The sequence below is a fragment of the Trachemys scripta genome, chromosome 3 (assembly GCF_013100865.1).
Source record: "Trachemys scripta elegans isolate TJP31775 chromosome 3, CAS_Tse_1.0, whole genome shotgun sequence".
Lineage (NCBI taxonomy): Eukaryota > Metazoa > Chordata > Testudines > Emydidae > Trachemys > Trachemys scripta.
Genome location: NC_048300.1, coordinates 48,269,853 through 48,291,256, shown reverse-complemented (window position 1 = coordinate 48,291,256; position 21,404 = coordinate 48,269,853). Strand labels below are relative to the sequence as shown.

Below are 21,404 nucleotides of genomic sequence, written 5' to 3'. Positions count from 1 at the left end.
TTCCCTTACTGCTAAATGATAAACTAGCAATTGGCTGAGCCCCCAAGGGTTAACTTTCACACTCTACAAGGAAGCAGGAATGGAGGGAGATATACACATTTCCCCTTTAAGTACACTGCCTTGTTAATTAGATCAGCTTGCTGAGACTAGCTGCTGCAAGCTCCCTCCGTCCTAAGTCCTGGTGTGTGTCCCCTGCTCTATGGAAGAGGGGGTAAGCGGGGTGCAGGAGCAGGGGGGAGGGGGACACCCTGACATTAGCCCCCCTCTTCCTTCCCTCCCCCACGCACAGCAAGCAGGAGTTTTGGGGAGCAGCTCCAAGGCAGAGGACAGGAGCAGCACATGGCAGTGGGGGGGAGGGACATCTGCAATTGCTAGGCCGCTGGGTGGCTGCAGCACAGGGAACCTAGGGGAGCGGGGAGCTGATAGGGGGAGCTGCCGGTCCACCTTGGTTCCAAGACCCCACCAGCTAGCTGCAACAGGCTGCTCTTCCTGGAAGCAGTAGACAAAGCAGTCGGCTGCCAAACGACATTAGAAGGGATCATTGCACAACTTTAAACGAACGTGTTCCCTAATTGATCAGCAATGTAACAATGAAACAATGTTAACTGGGACGACTTTAAGTGAGGAGTTACTGCATAAGTTTTGAAATAAAATAACTTCATTAGAAATACTTAGTAAGCATTTTGTAGGACTGAAGTGCAGCAATAATAACATCGTTACTCAAAAATTATTTTACTGTTTATTCTTTTCAATTTTTCCCAAAATTTCCACTTTTTCCCGACCAAGCCTTGGGTGGGGTAGTTGTTTTCTGGAAGTTTCTGGGGGTTTTCTGGACCCTCACCTCTACATTTATTTGTAGTTCACAGAACGCCAACTGCGCGGTCAGGACAATCAGATATCTGCCTCTGGGAAGGAGATTTTGTACCAACACACACATGGCCAGATTTTGTTGAAATGGAAATCAATAGGGTTGCATTGGGTGTAACTGAGAGTGTAATTTGGCCCATACACCTATCAGTTACTATGCATTGCTTTTTCAGTTCATGTTTATTAGTGGTAGCTGTAATTATACATTCATTTATTTTCTTAGAGTTGATATAGTGATTCAGCTGTGAAGCCTGGGAAAATATAGTCTTTATGAAACCAAGTGTTGAGTGGAGACATAAAGATAACTCTAACTGGACTTGTTCCTTTCTACTTGTGTTCTGTTTCTGTTCTCCATTACAGCACAATCTGTTTCCATTCAAGCTACACTAAATGTGTGAGAGAGACCACTCACCCCCTCACTAATAAAATAGAATGGAGATAATATAAATAACTAGAACTTGAGTTATAAGCTCTTTGAAGAGCAGTTTCCTCTTTCTTCTGGCTTTCCATTGTATCCCCTTCTCTCCTGGCACTCATCGTCTGTTTGTTGTTTCTTGTTACATTTATAACTTAGATTGTAACGCTCTCTGAAGTGAGGACCTTGGGTCCAAAACCTTTTTGCTCTGTGGCCCCTTTGTGCTGGCTATTGCCAGTCATAATGAAACCTAGTATCTGCTGAGTCTCCGGAGGTAAAGTTAAGGCCTTCTGACTGAACCCCCTTTTCTCCCTCCAGTCTCTACAGACAAGTTTGCAGAAGTGGGTAAAAATAGACATGTGCCCATCCTCCACATCAATTGCTTAAAAGAAGAAGTTTCAAGCGGCTGAAAGAAAAAAAAAACTACCTCCTTGCTGCTGTGGTTATTGGACAAGAAAGTTTGTCCTTGTTTAAAAACAGAAGTTTCTCTAATTTAACTTAAGTAACTTTAAAAACGAGCTTAGTTAAACTGGCGCAAACCCCTACATGGACATTCTTGTGGATCTTTTTTTTTTTTTTCAATTGGCTTATACTGTGGCAAAGCTCCACTGCTATAAGCCAGTATTAAACCAATACAGGAGTGTCTATACAGGGATTTAAAGTGGGAAGTGTCAGCACACAGTTGCCTCAGGTTAACAAAATAGGTTTAAAACTGTAGTTAACTTATAGATAAACTGGTGCAAGTGGGCATGTAGACAAATCCTTTATATGTGCACCTATGATATTTAAATTGTACCATTCACCATAGTATTTAGAGAGTTTATTCTGACATGAAAAGGGAGCATAATACAATAGGACAGAATGGATATGAAGTAACTTCCATACCACTGAAAAGTTCCCCAGTTCAAGGCTTTGAAGTTAACACCACATTGAGGTGAATTGGGTCAGTTGCAGAGAGCTAAGACCATCCTTTTGTTACTATTGTTTGGTTGGAAATAGGTTTCTAAAAGGCAGACAGAACCCTCTCCATTGTATGGTGTGACTGGGTCCCAGGGGAGCCAACTGAGGTCACTCAATTAGGGTGAACTGCAAAGAATGGGGCAGGCAATCCCCAAAGCTGGTGGATATTCCAATACTTAGATTTACCAAGCCAGCACAATACAGCTTCTATAATACCTCACTGGTTACCCAAAAGCCAACAACACAGTTCCCTTGAAGTAACCCAGCCTTAGGCCTCCACACAGACACTCAAGTCAAATATGATGAGGATTACTGAAAATCTTATTCATCTTATAAAAAAGTTCTACCAATCCCAAAGGATCGGACATATTACCTCCCAGGTTAATGAATATTCCAGATCTTGCCCAAATACACGCTTACAGCCAATTCTTATTAAATAAACTAAAATTTATTAAAAAAGAAAAGATAGAGAGCATTGGTTAAACGATCAGTATACATACAGACATGAGTACAATTCTTGAGATTCAGATTCATAGAAGAGATTGTGAGCTTTGTAGTTGCCAAGAATTCTTTCAGAAATAATTCATAGGTTATAGTCCAGTGTTTATATTCAGGGTGGTTCAGTCAGGATGGGGATCTCAGTCCTTATGGCTTAGGCTTCCCCTGCATGAAGCCTCAAGCAGATCTGAGATAAAAAAGGATTGGGACCCAAAGGTTTTATAGTTTCAGGCCTTCTTGTGACAGCTTGGATTCCTTCGGCAAACAATAGACACTCATGGGGACTTTGAAGTGGACCCATTTCCTAAGCATCACCAGTAATTGTCCACACAGATTAACATAAGGCAATTGCCTGGTTTTCCACCATTCACATGATTTGCTATGCATTTCAAAGAGAGATGAATACAGTGATATCCTATGTTTACAGTTCATTTAAATGTTAAGATGTCCTTTTGACCTCTGAATCAATAGCTATAGTGACAGACAGGAACATGGCTAAACATTAAACAAGATATAAGTAATCCATACAATTAGTATCACTTTTAATTTCTAACAATATAGGTTTGCGTTTCAAAGTTCTAGCCTATCTAACATGTCTCTAAAAGTTGACTCTGGGTCAGCTAGCCGACAAGCTGCTTAACCCTTTCTGGTCATGCGTCACATATGGGCTGGGAGTAGCCTTTCATTGTAAACTCAGTTTTAGATACTATTTTAAACTCCAACTTCTGGGTCAACTTGTCACATTTGCTCTCCTGCTAGGGGAGAATATAAGGAGGAACTTTGGGGATAACCGAGCAAGGTGTCTTGAGGACGAGGCTTTTTTTGTTTTTGTTTTTTAAAGAATGGTATTCTACTTGTGCAAAATTCTAACTGTAATGTGTAGATCAAGAGGTTTCTCAGATTAATTTTTTTCATTTGACCTCACTGAACACCATTTCCTTCATGAGATCGGTGGGACTATAGCTGGCTTTTGAACCTATGAGAGCTCCATCATTAGCAGATGGAGTTCAAAAACATTGTCCCCTCAACTCCAGGCAAATTTAAAAGGTGCTTAGCTTTCTGCAGGGGGTGACTTTCACACACACACAGAGGTGCCTATTATTTAATCCACCGACTTCCTGATCTGGTACAGGAAGCTCACTGCAAAATTTAAACATAATTTTGGACTGATGATTGGAATCTGTCTTCTGACTTCCCACTCTCCTATTACCTGCTCTGCCATGGACTTGTCAATCAACTTCTGTGCCTTGCTTTCCTGGTCTGTACAACTGGGATAATTACTTGCTTTGTAAAGTGCTTTGAGCCCCTTGAAAGAAAGGTGCTACATAAAGGCATTATCTGCACCATGCAGAGCCCTACACAGGAACCCCTTCATTTCCAGGTATAGGTGTACCTTATAAACCATATAAATGTTAATGGTCTCAGAAAGGCAGAAAGAACAGGAGTACTTGTGGCACCTTAGAGACTAACAAATTTATTAGAGCATAAGCTTTCGTGGGTTACAACCCACTTCTTCGGATGCAAAGAAAGGCAGAAGACTCCTTAAGAGGAAGGAAGGTCTTGTGGTTAAGGCACAGGAGTTTGGAATTGAATGCTCGGCTCTGCTACAACTTCCTGTGTATTGGTCTCAGTCAAAGCCAAGCTCTCCTGCCTCAGTTGACCATCTGTAAAAAGGAGACAATGCTTCCTTTCTCCATCTGGTCTGTTTAGATTGTGAGCTCTCTCAGGCAGGAGCTGTGCCTTACTATGTCTATACATCACCTAGCACAATGGAGGCCTAATCTTGGCTGTGGCCTTCAAGTTCTATTGTAATATAAACAACGATCATTGAGGCAAACGTATCTGAGCCCAAGTTTCAGACGTTGAAACCTAAGGACCTGACCTTGCAAACATTACTGAGGAGAGCGCTTACTACTGTTTTTATCATGGTGGAAAGTACTTTTCGTACTGTTTGCCAGACCAGGCCCAATCAGGCTGCTAATCTTCCTTTACACGTTCCTTAGCAGTAGTTTTGAAAGCTAAGGACTGCCAGCTCTGTAGACTTTAATCTTTATTTACACACAGGTCAGGTACTGCACATAGCCATTGGCAGACTGGTACTAAAATATAAACAGCCAGGGCAGTATTTTAGATAAAATTTCTGTGTTTCATTCCAAACAAGGGACAAAGTCACCTATCGTTCAACAGACAATTAGAATGAGACACACAGAACAAACCCTTCAACAACCAGGGATTTTTCTAGGGGCCACTTTAAAATGGTATCTACTGGTGAGTTTGACATGGTTATTACTGTGTAAATTGATTATTACTAAAAACATGTATCAGTGTTTAACTGTTTAATTACATGTTAACTTTAAGGGATTAAATATTTTGTTCAGTTAATGTGTGAAATGCAAAAATTTTGTGAATGTTTCACTTTAAAAAAAAAAAAATCATTTGGGCCTCATTCTCCACCCTTCTGTTTTTGCTTTCCGGCAAACATCTGAACAACCACATTTTAATAGTAAACATTTTTTGCCAAAAATGGACTTCAAAATCATGCTCACAACTACCTGTGGAAACAGAAATTTAAATAAACACATGCAGGTACTTATGCCAGCAGTGCTTATATCCCAGTACGGTAGCACACTCAACCAGTCATGACACAATACTATGGCCTATTTGTCATATCACAATTAAGCAACACAGGTTGAATTTTGAATACAGACAGTAAAAAATTCAAAAAAGATATTCATTAAATACATGTGAGGAAATCCCAATTGGGTCATGCATATTCTGTGAGCAGGAAGAAAGGGCTAGCATTATGGAAGAATCCAATGAAATGTAATAAAGATGAAGTCAATAAGGTTCTGTAGTAAGTCCTCTTAAGGCTACATAATTTGACTGAATACAAGGGATATTCTTTGGGTTTTCTATTGTACAAGGACAGAAAGCAATAACAATTACACTGGAATAAGGAAAAAAAATACAAAGCTACATTCAATAGAAAGCCATACGTGTTATAAAACAGTATTGTACATTTATACCCTCTTTGTCTGGCAAGAATACTCAGCAGAGATACATTCCTGAATTAAATATTATTGGATGGTTCAAAATAATCTATAGAAAACTTATTTTCTATTTAATTCTATAGAACTTTTCCACAAGGTAAGTTCATCAAAAATTAATTCACAATGAATCATTTTGCTCAGTTTAAGTTAATGTAGAATAGTCTGGTAAGAAAGTATAAGACAAATCGGTATCCTATTAAATCAGTATCCAAACATTTATTTTTTAATGAGTGTTTGTTTTGGATACATGTCAGATTTGACCACCTCACAGCAAAGCAGTTCAGTGAATCAGTCATTTTTCAGGAGGATGCCCACAATTATATATATGTTAGAACCCTTATGGTTGAGAGGACAACATTTTAAATGTGAAGACATAAAGCAATGCAGTGCCGTCTTCCAGAGTCCGCAGACAACCTGAAGTAATAGCTTTCAGGGAAGTGTAAACTGACTATCTTTGCCTCAGCAACATCAACATTAACTCTACACTGCTGATCAGAACAAGCAAGAAAAAAGAAGGAAGATCATTTTAGGAAAATCTGAGTGGAGTCTCACTTTGGCATTTTCATGGGGATCAAGCCATGTTTGTGCCCAAAATTTGGGAGAACACCACCACTCCCTCTCCACTCCATTCTAGCCTCTTGTTTGGAAAAGGCATTAATAATCAATAATTTCACATCTGTAAAAATCTTTTTATTTGTATTCAGTATTGCAAATAACCTATAACTCATAAGCCATTAGTAAGTATTCTACCTCCAAATAGGATTGTTGTGTTTTCTGATTTAAGAATGAAGCTGTTCTGTTTCCTGGCTCACTTAATCAAAATGTTCGCCAGAACATAGAAGCAATTGCTCTCAGTGGAAAGTTGACAGTTCAAGGGGAAGAGTCTTTGGGAAGCCAAGTTCTTGTATCTATGATATATCCACTGGCTTCCCCTACCCCACCCTCAGTGATCTGGAGTTGCTGCTGCAGAGCTGCAAACAAAAACCTGAGATTGAGTTGAGCTGAGCACAGGTTTGTGTTGAATGGCTCTATGACTGTTTGGGGAATCTGTCTATATGCAATTGATTAATTCTGGTTGATATTATGAATTCTCTGTGTTTAAGCCCTTATGATTATTTTTATTGTATTCTTATTGCATACTCCTTGTGACAGGCGTTAAGGGCTATCAACAAATTAAAAGGCCATGCCTTAACAGAACAATGGGGTGACTAAAGGTAGGAAAGCCAGATCTCCAGAGGAGAAGGAATGGAATTTCCCAGAAAGAGAACAGGTTTCTGGACTGAGGGGGAACCTTTCTGACTGCCAGACCAGCCAGAACCTGAAGCACACTAACTGCAGGAGTAAGATGGAGAGACTCCATGTTCTGGAGGAAAAGCCATGTGCAGGAGGAAAGCTGGAGAGGAAGGACCCTGCACTCATTAGAATGCTTTGACCTGCTCCCAATGAATACTTAAGTGTAGTGAAGAAACTGAGGTAGGCAATGGTGTAGAGTTGTCTCATTGTTTTGCCTAGATCTGTATCTCTCTTGTGTTGTGAAAGTGAAGAGTGGTGTTAGAATCCCAAAGCAAAATTGGTATCTATTTGCTTCAACAATCACATGTTCCTGTGATACCAGAGAAATCCCCAGACTCCATTTTGTATTCCTGGCCTCCATTTTGAATAAACAAGAGTCACTCCACCACTAGATGGAAGCTGTAGGTCATATAGCACTTCAAAGTAGGGGTAAAATCAGCTAAATTACCAATGTAGGGGAAAGTATAGATGAGGTAATCATAACTCTGAGGTAAACAACGGCAGTGAGCATGCGTGGAATGTTGGCATCCATTCAAGAATGAGGTAATGTTTGGAATGTTGGTACTGAGCATATGCGAGCATGTGCAGTAAAGATCTGATGGTGTCATATCTAAAAATAGAATTGAAAAACAGTATAAAAGGCAGTGTGCCTATGGACAGCAGAGAGAGAGTTAGAGGACGAGAGAGACTATTGGGAATGGACGGATAGCAAAGGAGGAGCAAGCAGATAGTAACCTGACTGGGAGGAGCCATGGTGAAGTTGAGCTATGGAGCAGACCAGAGCAAAGCAGGTGGTAGAAGAAAGCCTGAAGAAGCAGCAGCAGCAGAAATCAGGAGACAGAATAAGCCTGTCAGTTGTGACTGTAGTATAGTGTTAGTGTTAGCTTGTGTGTGGATTAATAAAGATGTGTCTGCGCATTATGTTAATTGTACAGGGAATCTATATATGTAACACTTAATGATTGTTACCAGTAGCTGTCAGTGACCTGTGATGATATTATTGTATCCGGGATTGTTATTTGCACCAAAAAGGGTGCTTTGTTTTGGAAAGAATACTGCTTGTGTCAATCATTTATTGGAAGACTGTATCCATGTCCTCTGGGGGTAACAAATTCAAGCTGTTCTAGGGAGTTTCTAAAACAGGGAACCCCTGGCAAGCCCAAGATATTCCTTAGCCATTCTGAAGACCCAGGCCCAATGAGAACAGCTTGATTATAACAGGAGAACAAGTGGGCTGTTTTGAGGGAACCCTTGGTAAACCCAGAAAGGGGCAATAGGTAAGCTATTCTGAGGATACCCCAAATCTGTTTTGGGGGTAACACCTGAAGGGACAAACTATACCAGAGTGCCCACAAGGTTGGAGCTCTGGGAATGGTGTGCTTACGGTATTGGGGAGTCTGGGGGAGCCACTACAATCTCAGGGCCTAGGCAGCTGGACTGTAAGGTCCTACTCTGAGAAGGGAGGGATAGATGGAGGATTGTACACCAAGAGTCTGCCTAGAGACCCAAAACCATAGACTATGCCTTGGCTCTGCTCAGACTCTGCAAGCAAAAAGCACTCAAGTCCAGTGTTGGGATCCAAACACAGCAGCCTGGTGAGTGCCCAGCAGGGGAGCATGGCCAGAGCTGTGACAGAATCCACTAACTTGACAGGCATTCAGGAGAGAAGATTTTCTGCAGAGATGGGCCGAGGAGGTGGTGCCTGGATGTGGATCTGGATCTTGATTAGGTTTAGACCAGGTTTGGGTTTATTGGCAGAATCAAGGTGTTTGTGTTCAATGCTATCAAAGTCTTGCAACCTGTCCATTGAGATTTTGGCTCTAAAATGCAGACATTTGATTTTACCGTCTCGTAAAGTTTCCACCATTTTGGAAATGGATCTGGAAAGTAGGCTCTTTCTAGCTTTGGTTTCAACCAAAACCCTGGTGCTTTAATTTGGATTTGGTATTTCAAATTCACATAACCCCTGTCCTGCCCTAAACCCAGGAAACTCAAAGGGAGTTAGATTCAAGTTTCTAGATTAAATTTTACAGATACTTCTTTGAACAGTGAAGATACCTTAAGTGACATCATCCCAGATTGCTTGGATTGCAATGAGAGCTGAGGTATTTCTGATGTGACGTACTGATGCATTATGAGATATTGTCAGTGATCCAGCAAATACTAAGAGGATTTCACAAAGATCAGGATGGGGAAAAAGAATTTTAAATTCTTGTATCGCTGCTGAATGTCTGCCCACAGGTTGATTAGTAGGCCCCTGCAGCTCAGAAGCCAATTTTCATTTTTGCCTTGCAGTTCACTTGGAAAAAGGAAAGGAACTAAATATTTTATATAATTTTCTGTGTCTAAATATATTGCCAGAAAGTCTGATTCCCTTTTATCTGCTTTCCCCTGGTAATTTGTCTCTGAAGCGTTGTGTCTCTTTTTTCCCTCCTACCCCCCATCCCTACTTTGCTTTCCTTTTCCCTAGGGTATTTTATTTTAGGCCAGAAGAACCCAAAGTTTTTCAATCTGAGTATTGCACTGGTTACCTACTAGGAGTCTGGGGGTGGATCTTAATTTGCAAAACATGGAGCAGGTTGCAGCTGGCCTCATGGTTAATAGGAAGTACAGCATGCAGAGACTTAACCGACTTGCCATGTTAGGCTTTGTGCTCCATTGGGACCTTGTGCTGCATGCTGAGTGAATTATGGCTTCCATTCACAGAAGCTATTGTGTTTTTCACTTGATGCTGCTCTCACTAGCACATGATTATTTTTGAGGGAACAGGATTATTAGGAAACTTATCTAAAAATGGAAATTCCAGAGGTTAGTCATCACTGTACCCCAGGAATTATTTTTAATTGAAGGTTGATTCTTTTTGGTGCAGATGACCCTCGTCTCTTGGTCAGTACTGACACAGTGCCCTGGGATGAAGTTTGGGAGTCCTGGGTTGATGAATGTGCTATTTGTTGCATGAGATGCGCAATCAATTCTCTGACAACTTGTGGGGCATTAAATGGTTCCATAGCACCTTTTCCAATGTGCAGTGTATCTTATCCACTCCCTGCACTATTGCAATGCATAGAAGTGTGGATATCTATCTCAGTTAACAGCATTGACCTCACCCACTGTATTGTCTCATTTTCTATGTGTAAAATTATAAGTAGAGCTGAGTGGGAGCTTAACTAAATAGTTTTTCATTGGAAAATGCTGATTGGTAGAAATCAAAACTTTTCCCTGAACCATATAATTTTTCACTAAACTTTCTCAAGTCCAGTATATATGAGAGAGAGAGAGAGACGCACACACACAGAGCTTGGAATAGCCAATAGTCCAGTAATTAGGGCATTCACCTGGGATGTCAGAGACCCAGGGCATGGCTACACTTGCAGTTGTAGAGCGCTGGGAGTTAAACCAGCTTTTGGAGACTGCAGCAGGGAAAACGCTGCCGAGTGTTTACACTCTCAGCTGAAAGCGCTCTGGTGTGGCCACATTAGCAGCTCTTGCAATGCCACAAAGAGCAGTGCATTGTGGTAGATATCCCAGTGTGCAAGTGACTGCAACGTGCTTTTCAAATGCGGGGGGTGGGGTGGAGTGTGACAGGGAGTGTGTTGTGTGTATGTGGAGGGAGAGAGAGTGGGTTTTTGGGGGGCTGAGAACGTGTCAGCATGCTGTCTTGTAAGTTCAGACAGCAGCAGACCTCCGTCTCCTCCTTCCCCTACCCTCCCTGCCCCGCATCTCTTTCACTCACTCAAAGCAAGCAGCATTCCTCAGTAATGGTTCCTTTGTCTCGGAGCAGATAAGCAACCAGCTGTCAGAAACGGAGCTTTGAAGGGCATATCCGCATTCCTACAGTGAGTTCAAAACAATGACAAGAGTGGCCACTTGACTTAAGGGGATTATGGGACGTTTCTGGAGGTCAGTCAGAGCGCAATAATGCAACACCTCATTCACACTGGCACCACGGTGCTCCAGCGGGGGCGCAGCAAATGTTATTCCACTCGCCGAGGTGGAGTACCAGCAGTGCTGTAGCCGCAGTCAGAGCGCTCTACGTGCCTTGCCAGTGTGGATGGGGAGTGAGCTAGTGCACCCGGGGCTCCTTTATTGCGCTGTAACTCGCAAGTGTAGCCAGTTTTAAGTCACTGCTCTTCCTGATTCAAAGCAGGGACTTGATCCTTGTTCTAACCACTAGGGTACTGACTATTCTGGAGTGGGATCTCTCTTTGTGGGGGGGTTTCCCCAAAACTAAAGGTCCTGGTTTGTGCTGCATTGGGCTGGAAACAAATGATGAAATCTTCATTTTTGGAAATGGAATTCTTGTTTTCCTGACAGCCCTATACATAAGTGCTTGACTCTTATGAGTAGATGATCCCAGTCATGTCTTCTGGCCTTAAAGTCTGAGTCTAAATATAATCTGGACCATATAAATTATCCCCAGAACATTTTATACAGATGGGAAAATATACTCCTAACACTTGTAAATAGAATGGTTGTGCAGTTTCTAGGTACAGAAATGAAACATGCATAGTTTATAAGCATGTACTTTATTTGTTGGCTATATTCAAAGCAGAAAAATTCAGACTTATTCCCCACCAATTAGCCCCAATGGTGGAAGCAGTAGTGGTGACTGTATTTCAAAAGTAATTTAGGCATTTTCACCACTCTGTTGCCTAAAACTACTTAGTGTAGAGTAAGATGACATATGATAAAAAGTGCCTGAGTCTTGTCTAAACTATAACTTCCATGGGTGGAGCTGCACTGGTGATTGAATTATGGGGTTTAATGTTTCCTAAATAAGTTCACTCACAGCAAGTGCAATTGGAGAGATGCTGGTGGGGCTGACATTAGTTGTTTAGTTTACATAGGCAGTCTTTAAGGCACCTAATTTTTAGGAGTAGCTCCTGTCCAGGTGCTCCTTTAAGCATTCCCACACAGCTGGCTGACATTGGCCTCGGGCACCAAAGTGTCTAGTGCTGCCTAGTTCTGTTTATATGCTGTGGCAAATATTTTGTGTGTGAGGCAATGGGGTGTGTTGCAAACATTGCTGATGCTCTCAATGCTAGAATTCTCTGCTATGGGGAATTCTCTCTCGTGTCCTAGTCAAATTCCAGTCCTGCTAATTACGTTCTAGCTACCTGAATCCCTCCTGTATCTTCAATTAGAAACAGCATCTAAAACTATTGTGTAGTGTTGCTGAGCGCTGTTAAACATTTACCATGCTTTTGCTTTAGCAGTGGTTGCTTTCCAGTGCTAGGTGAAGTGATTCCTTATATATGTGTAATGTTTGTAAAATAGTTTTGGATCAGACTGACTCAAAATCACAACAGCTGTGACAGTCCCATCATGTCTGTATCAAACTCCATATCAATAATGGGACTTATATAACCAACGAGAGGAAAACTGGCAAAAGCAAGGCACATGAAATCATAGCTTTTTAAAAGTAATTGACAAAGACAAGGTTTGAAATAAGATGCTATTTGACAGCATTTTACAAAGATGTATTAAATGGGAAGTCCTCTCTCCTTATGTTACAGTCTCTTCCCAGGCTCGCTAGTTTACCGTTCTGAACCTCTGCTCGAAGGCTGCTACAGTAGCAGGCAGCACGGCTGCACTCCGTGATCGCTTCAATCCTTATTATCCTTTTAACAACACAATAATAGTAAAGACACTCGGTGTCCTGGTTAATACCCAAGGTCACTGTGCTCCCTGCCCCTGAAAGAGAGGAGGGGCGGGGGGAAGGGGAGAGATGGTTTGGTGTGTTGATAGACTACTCTGTGAGCCCCCCAAGTGTACTGACAGAGATATGCTGTTGCGCCAACTCTCTGATTCCGCGCTGGGAAGGGCTTCAGAATTGCATGGGTGCTGAACGGTGGCAGCACTAGATACTTTACCCTGGGACTGAGCTGGGATTGTCACTCCCCAACATGCAGAGGTTTGGCAGCGGAAGCCAGCAGCTGTCTTTAAAAGGCAGCTTCCAGCCTTCAAGGGCAGGGCTGACTCGCGCTGTGACAATTAGAATGAGGGAGATTTAAAAAAAAAATTTGAGTGTGGATTGTGTTGTTGTTTTGCAAATGCCTCTTGCATCCCAGGAGGCGCGTGCTGGGGGAAATAATGCCTTCGCCCTTCCCGGGGCCGGGGGCTCCCTCCCCGCCTGGGTGACCCGGGCAGGGCTGCAGCCAGGGAAGCGGCGGAGGGCAGAAGGCAGCCAGTCCCTGCGAACGTGGATGGTGACTCTGCCGCACCTTGGAGTTCGTTCTCCGCTGCGTGGGGCTTATCAGCCTCCGCTCCACCCCTGCCTTTCACAGCGCCCCTCCTGCGCCCGGGGAGCCCCGGGGGAGCAGCTCGAGCTGCTGCTGGCTCGGGCTCCCGCCCTCCCCAAGTCTTTTTGCCAAGTGCCGTCTGCGTTGTCAGTCCCTTGCCGGGGAGGGGTCGGGGTGATTAACATGAACAAACCCTTCTCGCGGTGCCCGGGGCTGCACGTCTGAGGCCGGAGCGGCTCGGCGCGGGGGGTTCGGTTGAAGAAAGCTGCTGCGGGAGGGTTTCATTCACAGACTGCGAGCCGGTGTGGAGGGGGGCGGGGAGAAGGACTCCAGAGGCGGGGGAGTGAGCCAGGACAGGGGACAGAAGGGGGAGAGGGGAAGGCGGGAGCGAGCGTCCCATTGACAACCCAGCCCAGGAACGGGTTAAGCACATGCCCGCTGGGTCAGTTGACATGTAAATACAGAGCAGCTGCTCCTCTCCGGCTCGGGCCGGCTCTTCCAAGCTTCTGATTGGCTGCCAATGACATCACCCGCGGCCCCTCCCGTGTTATACCACAGCGGACCCAAAGCTACGTCGAATAAACCATCCCCAAGCGGCTGGGAGCCCAGCCCCCGGCTCCTCCCACTCCCCCACCTCCAGCCATTGGCACCCCGGCGCTGGGAGCCCGCCCACTTGCAGGGGAGAGCCCCCATTGGGCGCGGGCGCCGTCCGTCCCCGCCGACTCCGCCCCTTTCGAACCTTACATTTACAGTGTAGCAAAAGAGAAAGTAACTCTGTTGCAGCGGGAGATCAATGAAGCCGAGTGAATGGGGGTTTAACGTGTAACTCCGTAGGCACAGAGGAGCGCCGGATGCTGAAGGGGAATACTTATTTATGAAGTAAGTGGAAGACTCTCATGATAATGACAGGGGCGGGCAGCGTTTATGTAGTTACACATAGGTGCAGCACCTATAATATACGTAGTATGAGTGCAGGGCATAGTTTCATCTGTATGAAATGCTACTTTTGGAGGGGTGCTGTAGAAAGCTCGGCCAACAGTGTTGGGTTTGTACTGTTTCTGATTACTGACCTCTGCTCTTTCTAGTGAGTGTTGGTGGGATGGGGGAAGAGGCTTTTCTTGTTTGGGATTGCTGCAGTGTGTGTGGGGAGGGGGTGACTGAGAGACTAGAGTGCTCGGAGGCATCTCCTTGCATCTTCTCCCTTGGCTTTATCTCCCCACCCCAGACACACACTTCATTTTTGTATGGTCCTGGGGGAAGAGAGCGTGATGGTTAGTGGTGCTAAACAGGGTGCCTTAGCTCTGTTCTCTGACTTCATGGTTTTGCTGGAAATATACGACCCTCTGCTGCAGAGATGCAGATCTTCCAAAACTGCATATATCCTTGGGAAAACAATTCTCTATACCTAGAATCAAATCCTATGAATTGTTTTTGTAATCTTACTGACTTTTATGTATATTTTGAAATAAAAGTAGCTGCCTTTTATTTTTAATTGTGCTGCTGTTTCTCCCCCTCTTTATTAGCTGGAGGAGATTGCTTTTTAGTTTTCCGTTATGTTTGACTGTCAGGCTCTTTAAAACAAAACAAAAAAAGGGGGGGGGGAAGAGGAGGGATAGGCTAGACAATCTACCGGGGTCGTTTTTTTAAAGGTTGATGATCAGTCTCTACCCTGAGATTTCATTTTCTGTCTTGTTAGTGCTTTCATCTGTAGATGTTAAATATTTTCCCCATTGTAAAGATGTTTTCAAATTCAACCTGCAGAGAGATTTTTAGAGAAAAGAAGGAAGTGAAGGGACTTATTATCCTAAGGCGGGCCAGAGAATACAACTCATTGATATAAAAAAGAGATGTTATAGGTACTGTAGACATGGACAGTATAATGCTGGAAGGGGAGGAAACTGATATTAGAAGTGCTCAGTTGCTTTTCTTTTGTTAGATTTTATTTAATTTGTTAGCGGGTTGATGGAATGTATTTCGAGGAGGGGGTACCAGATGCTCTGAAAGTTGGTGGATATTTTTTGGCGTGTGTGTGTGTGTGTGGGTGAAATAACTTTATGTGGTGTCTCTTAATAGACGAGACACTAAAGCTTGTAAAGATCATGACCTCAGGGCTGCAGTGGGACCCTTATTCCTGGAGTCTCTAAAACTGTTCTGTGGGGTGAGGGTGCTTCTCCCTCTGATTGCTTGAGGTGCTAGAGTTTCCAGGCTGATATATTTTTTTATTAGAATTGTACTAGGATCTGAAAAGGGGAGATGGAATGCAGGCTTGTGCCTTTCAATTACATAATGATTCCTGGCATCTTCTGTTTCTTGTTATGCTGTTGTTTCTGTATGGGTTCAAGCTTTCAAATGGCTTTCTCAAGGGTTTATTCCAAGGCTAGTTTTATTCAGGCTTGCTAGAAAAGTTGCACATCTGCCTCTGACATATTTAGCTGCTGTGCATTCCTACGAGTTGTTGAACCATGCCAATAGTTCTGTCCCTTGCTGTGAGCAGAGGAAATGAGAGAACATGCCTTTTTATTATCTCTATCAGTTGTATGCTTTGCAGCCTCAAGGTTTCAGAGTAACTCAGCATCTGCATGTAAATGAATGTCTCCTCTCGACTAGTTGCTCGGTAGGCCAATAGAATATTCTGCATTCTCTTTGCGTGCAGGCTAAGAGTTGAAGCTTTTGCTGCAGGATTGGGAGAGGTTCCTTCATAAACTGCACTGAGCTGATCACTCTTAGTCCGTGATGAGTATCAGAAACAGCCTTTAGAAATCTCTGGCCCTGTATGTTTCATGTGATCCTTTTTCTTTTTCCCTTTGCAGACAGATCTTGAGTTCTTCTTGACTTGCCAATTCTCAGCCTCCTCATGCCTCCATCTCCTTTAGACGACAGGGTAGTAGTGGCACTTTCAAGGCCAGTAAGACCTCAGGATCTCAGCCTTTGTTTAGACTCTAGCTACCTTGAATCTGCTTCTTCTGCCAGTGAGAGTCACACAAGTCTCCTTGGCACAGCTGTTGTGTCCCTAAAGGCTGCTAATCTCACGTATATGCCCTCATCCAACGGCTCTGCACGCTCCCTGAGTTGTGGATGCAGCAGCGCCAGTTGCTGCACTGTGGCAACTTACGACAAGGACAATCAGGCCCAAACTCAAGCAAGCACCAGCAGCACTACCAACGTAGGAACCTCTACCACCTGCCCTGCTAACCAAATGGTCAACAACAATGAGAACACGGGCACATTGAGTCCATCGGGTGGAGTGGGGAGCCCGGCCTCAGGCACAACCAAGCAAGTAGCTAGCATAAAAATAATCTATCCTAATGACCTGGCTAAAAAGATGACCAAATGCAACAAGAGCCACCAACAGAACCAAGGGCCTGTCATCATTGACTGCAGGCCATTCATGGAGTACAATAAGAGTCACATTCAAGGGGCTGTTCACATTAACTGTTCTGACAAGATCAGCAGGAGAAGGCTCCAGCAGGGCAAGATCACTGTCTTGGACTTGATCTCCTGCCGGGAAGGCAAGGACTCCTTCAAGAGGATATTTTCCAAAGAAATTATAGTTTATGATGAGAATACCAATGAGCCAAGCCGAGTAATGCCTTCCCAGCCACTCCACGTAGTGCTGGAGTCACTCAAGCGAGAAGGCAAGGAACCTCTAGTTCTGAAAGGTACTTTTACCCGCTACCCCCAAAATAATCTTCTGGTTTCTTTTGTCTTTTTTCCATAAATGTCCAGGTTTTGTTTTTGTTTGAAAGATGTACACTTAAAATCTATTTGGGAATCCTATATGTATAGAGTCACCAATAGCAAAAGGAATATTCAATGAAATTACTATAAGGTGGGTGCACAACTGTTGAAGGACCATCCTCAGAGTAGTTATCAATGGTTCACTATCAAACTGGGGGGGGGGGGGGGGGAATGTATCTGGTGGGATCCTGCAGGGGTCTGTCCTGGGTCTGGTACTAGTCAATGTTTTCATTAATGACTTGGATAATGGATCTGGAGAGCGTTCTAAAATTTACAGGTGACACCAAGCTGGGAGGGGTTGCAAGCAGTTTGGAGAACAGGATTAGAATTCAAATGAACCTTGACAAATTGGAGAACTTTCTTGAATTTCAGAATGTTGATTTCAGACAAGACAAGTGCCAAGTATTACACTTAGGAAAGAAAAATCAAATGTACAGCTACAGAAAGTGGGGAATAAGTGGCTAGGCAGTAGTACTGCTGAAAAGTATCTGGAGGATACAATGGATCAGAAACCAAATGAGGCAAGAATGTGATGCAGCTCCTAAAAAGGCTAATCTCATTCTGGGTTTTTTAACAGGAGTGTCCTATGTAAGACATGGACAATTACCTCCCTGCTCTACGTGGCACTGATGAGGCCTCAGCTGGAGTGCTGTGTCCAGTTCTGGGCGCCACTCTTCAGAAAGACGTAGACCAACTGGAGAGAGTCCAGAGGAGAGCAACAAAAATGATCAAAGGTTTAGACAACCTGACCTGAGGAAAGGTTTAAAAAACAAACAAACCTGGCCATGTTCAGTCTTGAGATAAGAGAACTCAGGGAACCTGAACATGTTTGAAGACAGTTAAGAGCTGTTACAGAAAGGAGGGTGATCAATTGTTTTCCATGTCCACTGAAGGTAGGGTAAGAAGTAATGGGCTCAATCTGCAGCAAGGGAGATTTAGGTTAGAGATTTGGAAGAACTTTCTACCTATAAGGGTCATTAAGCTCTGGAATAGGTTTCTAAGGAAAGTTATGAAATCCCCATAATTGGAGGTTTTTAAAAATAGGTTGTTAAACACCTGTCAGGGATGGTCTAGGTATACTTGGTCCCACAGGAGGCTGTACTAGATGACCTCTGAAAGTCCCTCCAGCTCTCCATTTATTAGGAGTCCATGATTGAGAGGGGAGGAAGATCTTAGCATGTATCTTGTATATACAACATGGAGATAGAGCTTGGTGGGTTTTTTTTTTTTTTTTTTAATGAATATTGTTCTCTCGGGGTGAAGGGAGGGAGGAAACAGACTTCTTAGATTTCTAATTTCTGTGCAGAATTTTAATTATTCCTAACTATAAAGGTTTGGACTAGAAATACTTACAGTAAAGGGCAAAGACCCAAGAAGATGCAATATTCTACCCAACTGTTTTAGATCAAATTGATTTTTGGGGACCTTGGATTTCTAGTAGTCTTGCTGTCTGTTATTTTAGTCTTCATAAAACTTAGCTCACAGAAGCTGGAGATGTGCAATAGAGGATGGGGGTAAAGGAAGAGCATTAACCTAACTAGTGTGAGTTCTCATACCATGGTAGTCCACAGACTGATCTACTACCTATTCTGATGGCTGATCGTTTGGATCTCAAAATATTTCACTCTGTGCAGGGTTGGCATGTTGGAGGAGGCACGTAGGACAATTTCTTGGCTCTGAAGTGGTCTGCAGGAAAACTTTTTTGAAAAACTACTGTTTTAATGCTTTGTCCAGTTTAATTTGAAGAGTTTCAAGTGATATCTTCCATCACTTTGAAAAGCTTTCCGCAGTCTAATACTGTCTGAAGATATTTACCTTTTTCTTCAGTTCATTCTGTTACTTCTGTTGCCAGCCAAATTGCTTTCCCCTTTCTTGGTATTTAGACCCTTCAAATATTTGGTTGACAGTTGTCTAGTCCTTCCCTCTCCTGTTAGCCATTGTTTAGCCAAACTGTATATATTGCGTCTGATGAAGTGGGCATTCACCCATGAAAGCTTATGCTCCAATACTTCTGTTGGGCCTAGTCTTCACTTACCGGCTGGTCCGGCGGCACGCCATCTATGTTCTGGGATCGATTTATTGCGTCTGGTTAAGACGCGATAAATCGATCCTGGATCGATCCCGGAAGTGCTCACAGTCAGCGCCGGTACTCCAGCTCGCCGAGAGGAGTACGCGGCGTCGACGGGGGGAGACTTCCGGCCGCATCTGGACCGCGGTAAGTTCGGACTAAGGTACTTCGAATTCAGCTACGTTATTAACGTAGCTGAATTTGCGTACCTTAGTCCGAAGTCCGGACTAAGTGGGGACCAGGCCTTAGTCTTAAAGGTGCCACAGGACACAGATTCAGACTAACACGGCTACCCCTCTGTTACTTCTATATATTGAACTCCCTTAATCTTCCTCATAAGTCATTTCTTTTAGCCTGGCAATTATATCCCACAGAATATGGCGGCTAAACTTGCTGTTCTGAGGGTTGCTAGAGGACTCTGTGGAAGTAGATGGGTTAAAGAATGGAGCTGAGTTAAAGGTTTTGCGGCAGCCTTCATGATTTTGTTTAAACCTTAAAATCGTGTTTTGGCTTTCTTGTGCATTAAGTGCACCTCACAGATACACTGATTTGATTTTGACAATTGCAACTGGTTCCCAATAGACTTTCACTGAAATCCTTAGGCCATCATGATTCTTATGTATGCAAAAGAAACCGAGACACATTATGCTGTGAAGCTCCCTTCTAAATTCAATGCCACTATTGACCATAGTTCTCTTAACAAAGCTTTCCTTCTCCCCCTCCTCGTCTTGACACTGATACCTTTTTCAGCAAAGACAATGTTTCTACAAACAGATCTTTTTCTATATTTCTTTGTAAGAAAGATATGGATAAATGACTTTGCATTATGACAATTCCAGGATCCTGATCTACAGCATGGTAGCTATGGTTTATCTGCATAGATATTTGGTATTGGTGAAATGTTAGACGATTGTAACAGTAGCGAGCCAGTCCACACAGGTGTCATGCTTGTAACATGGTTTTTATACCCTCCTCTACTGATGCTGCCTGCTAGGTGCTCTGCTGAGATTTCATAGAATGCTTGCAAAATCACTCAGCCCATGCTACTTTGGTCCTGCTCTGAAGCAGACCATTTTAAAATTAATGAGAAGCATTCAGTGGTTGGCTCAGAAGAGTCTCTTAATAGAGTTTGGATCTCTTCCTCCCCCCCCCGCAATCAGATGTTCCCTCTGAACTATTTCTGCCACCAGGGGGTGAAACTGAGGTAGAGGACAAGGGAAGAAAAGCCTATGTGTTAACAAGGGAATGGAACTAGCTTGGGAAAAAAAATCAAGCGGAGGAGGGCCAAGAGCTCTCCCATTTTAAACAGGTGTCATGCATTTTTACCCCACCCGCTGCCCCACCACCTAATTTGAAATGGGGTCTGAGTAGGGGCCTCTTGGAGATGGGATTATTATGGAGTAATTAATAAGGCTCTGCTTAGGCTTCTATGCCTGGAAAGTGGCAGTAGAAGTGCTTGTTATTTAGTTCCAGTTGTCAGATAGGATTTTTCCATCATGCTTCAAGTGTGTGGGGGGTGGGGGGAGGGAGACTGAACTAAAATTGAAGAGAGGATATAAGGCCTCTTTGCTTTTTATTTTAGAAGATTTCTCTTGCTCACCGCAATCCAGTCATAATTTATTGCTGGCCCATCTGATCCTCTGTTTTATGTTTGTAAACATTGGTTGCTAACCTTGCTGTCCAAATTTATGTCCCCCTGATCTGGTGCCATGTTCTCCATGTATGGTGCTGCCTGTCAACCAAGCAGCCTTGTTGCCATTTTAGTGTTGCAGTGTCACATTGAGGAGAAACTGATCAGAGAACCTCAGGGCCCTTAGCCTTGGGGATTAAATTACTGCTTTAATTTACAGTTCTTCTGGCTGGTGACCTCTGTTCAAGATGTATTTTGTTCTAGATGTCTGAATCTTTTTTTTATTTTTATTTTTTAAAGCTGTGAGGGAAATATTGTGTGCTTTTCTAAGACCAGACTGATGATCTAGTGATAAAATACACTTTTGAAATTGTGTACATGCCAATGGAGAAATTTAAAGTTAAGCCAGGTTGCTGCTTAATTTATCTTTAATGTTAACAGGACCACATGTTGTACTGGGGCAGCAACAAGAAGACACAGCTGGGCAGTGTTGAATGAGATTGGTCTTTGCCTTTGTTTTATATAGGGATTTTAATCTCTCTAATGTGCCTCCCCCACCCACCTTCCTCCCACCCCCACCTGCCTTCTCTGCATTATTTCTTTGCCACTTCCTTTAGCTATGGGGTACATTTTTTTCTTTAAA

General features: G+C 43.3%; 1 protein-coding gene and 1 long non-coding RNA gene across 2 annotated transcripts in view; one reads left to right on the top strand and one right to left on the bottom strand.

The window, feature by feature from the left end:
- Nucleotides 1-11,590: 11,590 nt before the first annotated feature.
- On the bottom strand, nucleotides 11,591-13,748 carry LOC117875581. The gene is made up of 2 exons (XR_004645289.1): nucleotides 13,308-13,748; nucleotides 11,591-12,777 (listed from the first exon to the last, which is right to left on the bottom strand). It is a non-coding gene; the product is annotated as an uncharacterized LOC117875581 (long non-coding RNA).
- A 339-nt stretch (nucleotides 13,749-14,087) lies between these two features.
- Nucleotides 14,088-21,404, top strand: part of DUSP10 (dual specificity phosphatase 10) — a 36,964-nt gene continuing 29,647 nt past the window's right edge. Inside the window, exons 1-2 of the mRNA XM_034764626.1 lie at nucleotides 14,088-14,204; nucleotides 16,136-16,984. Coding sequence (XP_034620517.1) covers nucleotides 16,180-16,984 — 805 coding nt within the window. The 5' untranslated portion in view covers nucleotides 14,088-14,204; nucleotides 16,136-16,179. The remainder of the gene's footprint in view (nucleotides 14,205-16,135; nucleotides 16,985-21,404) is intronic.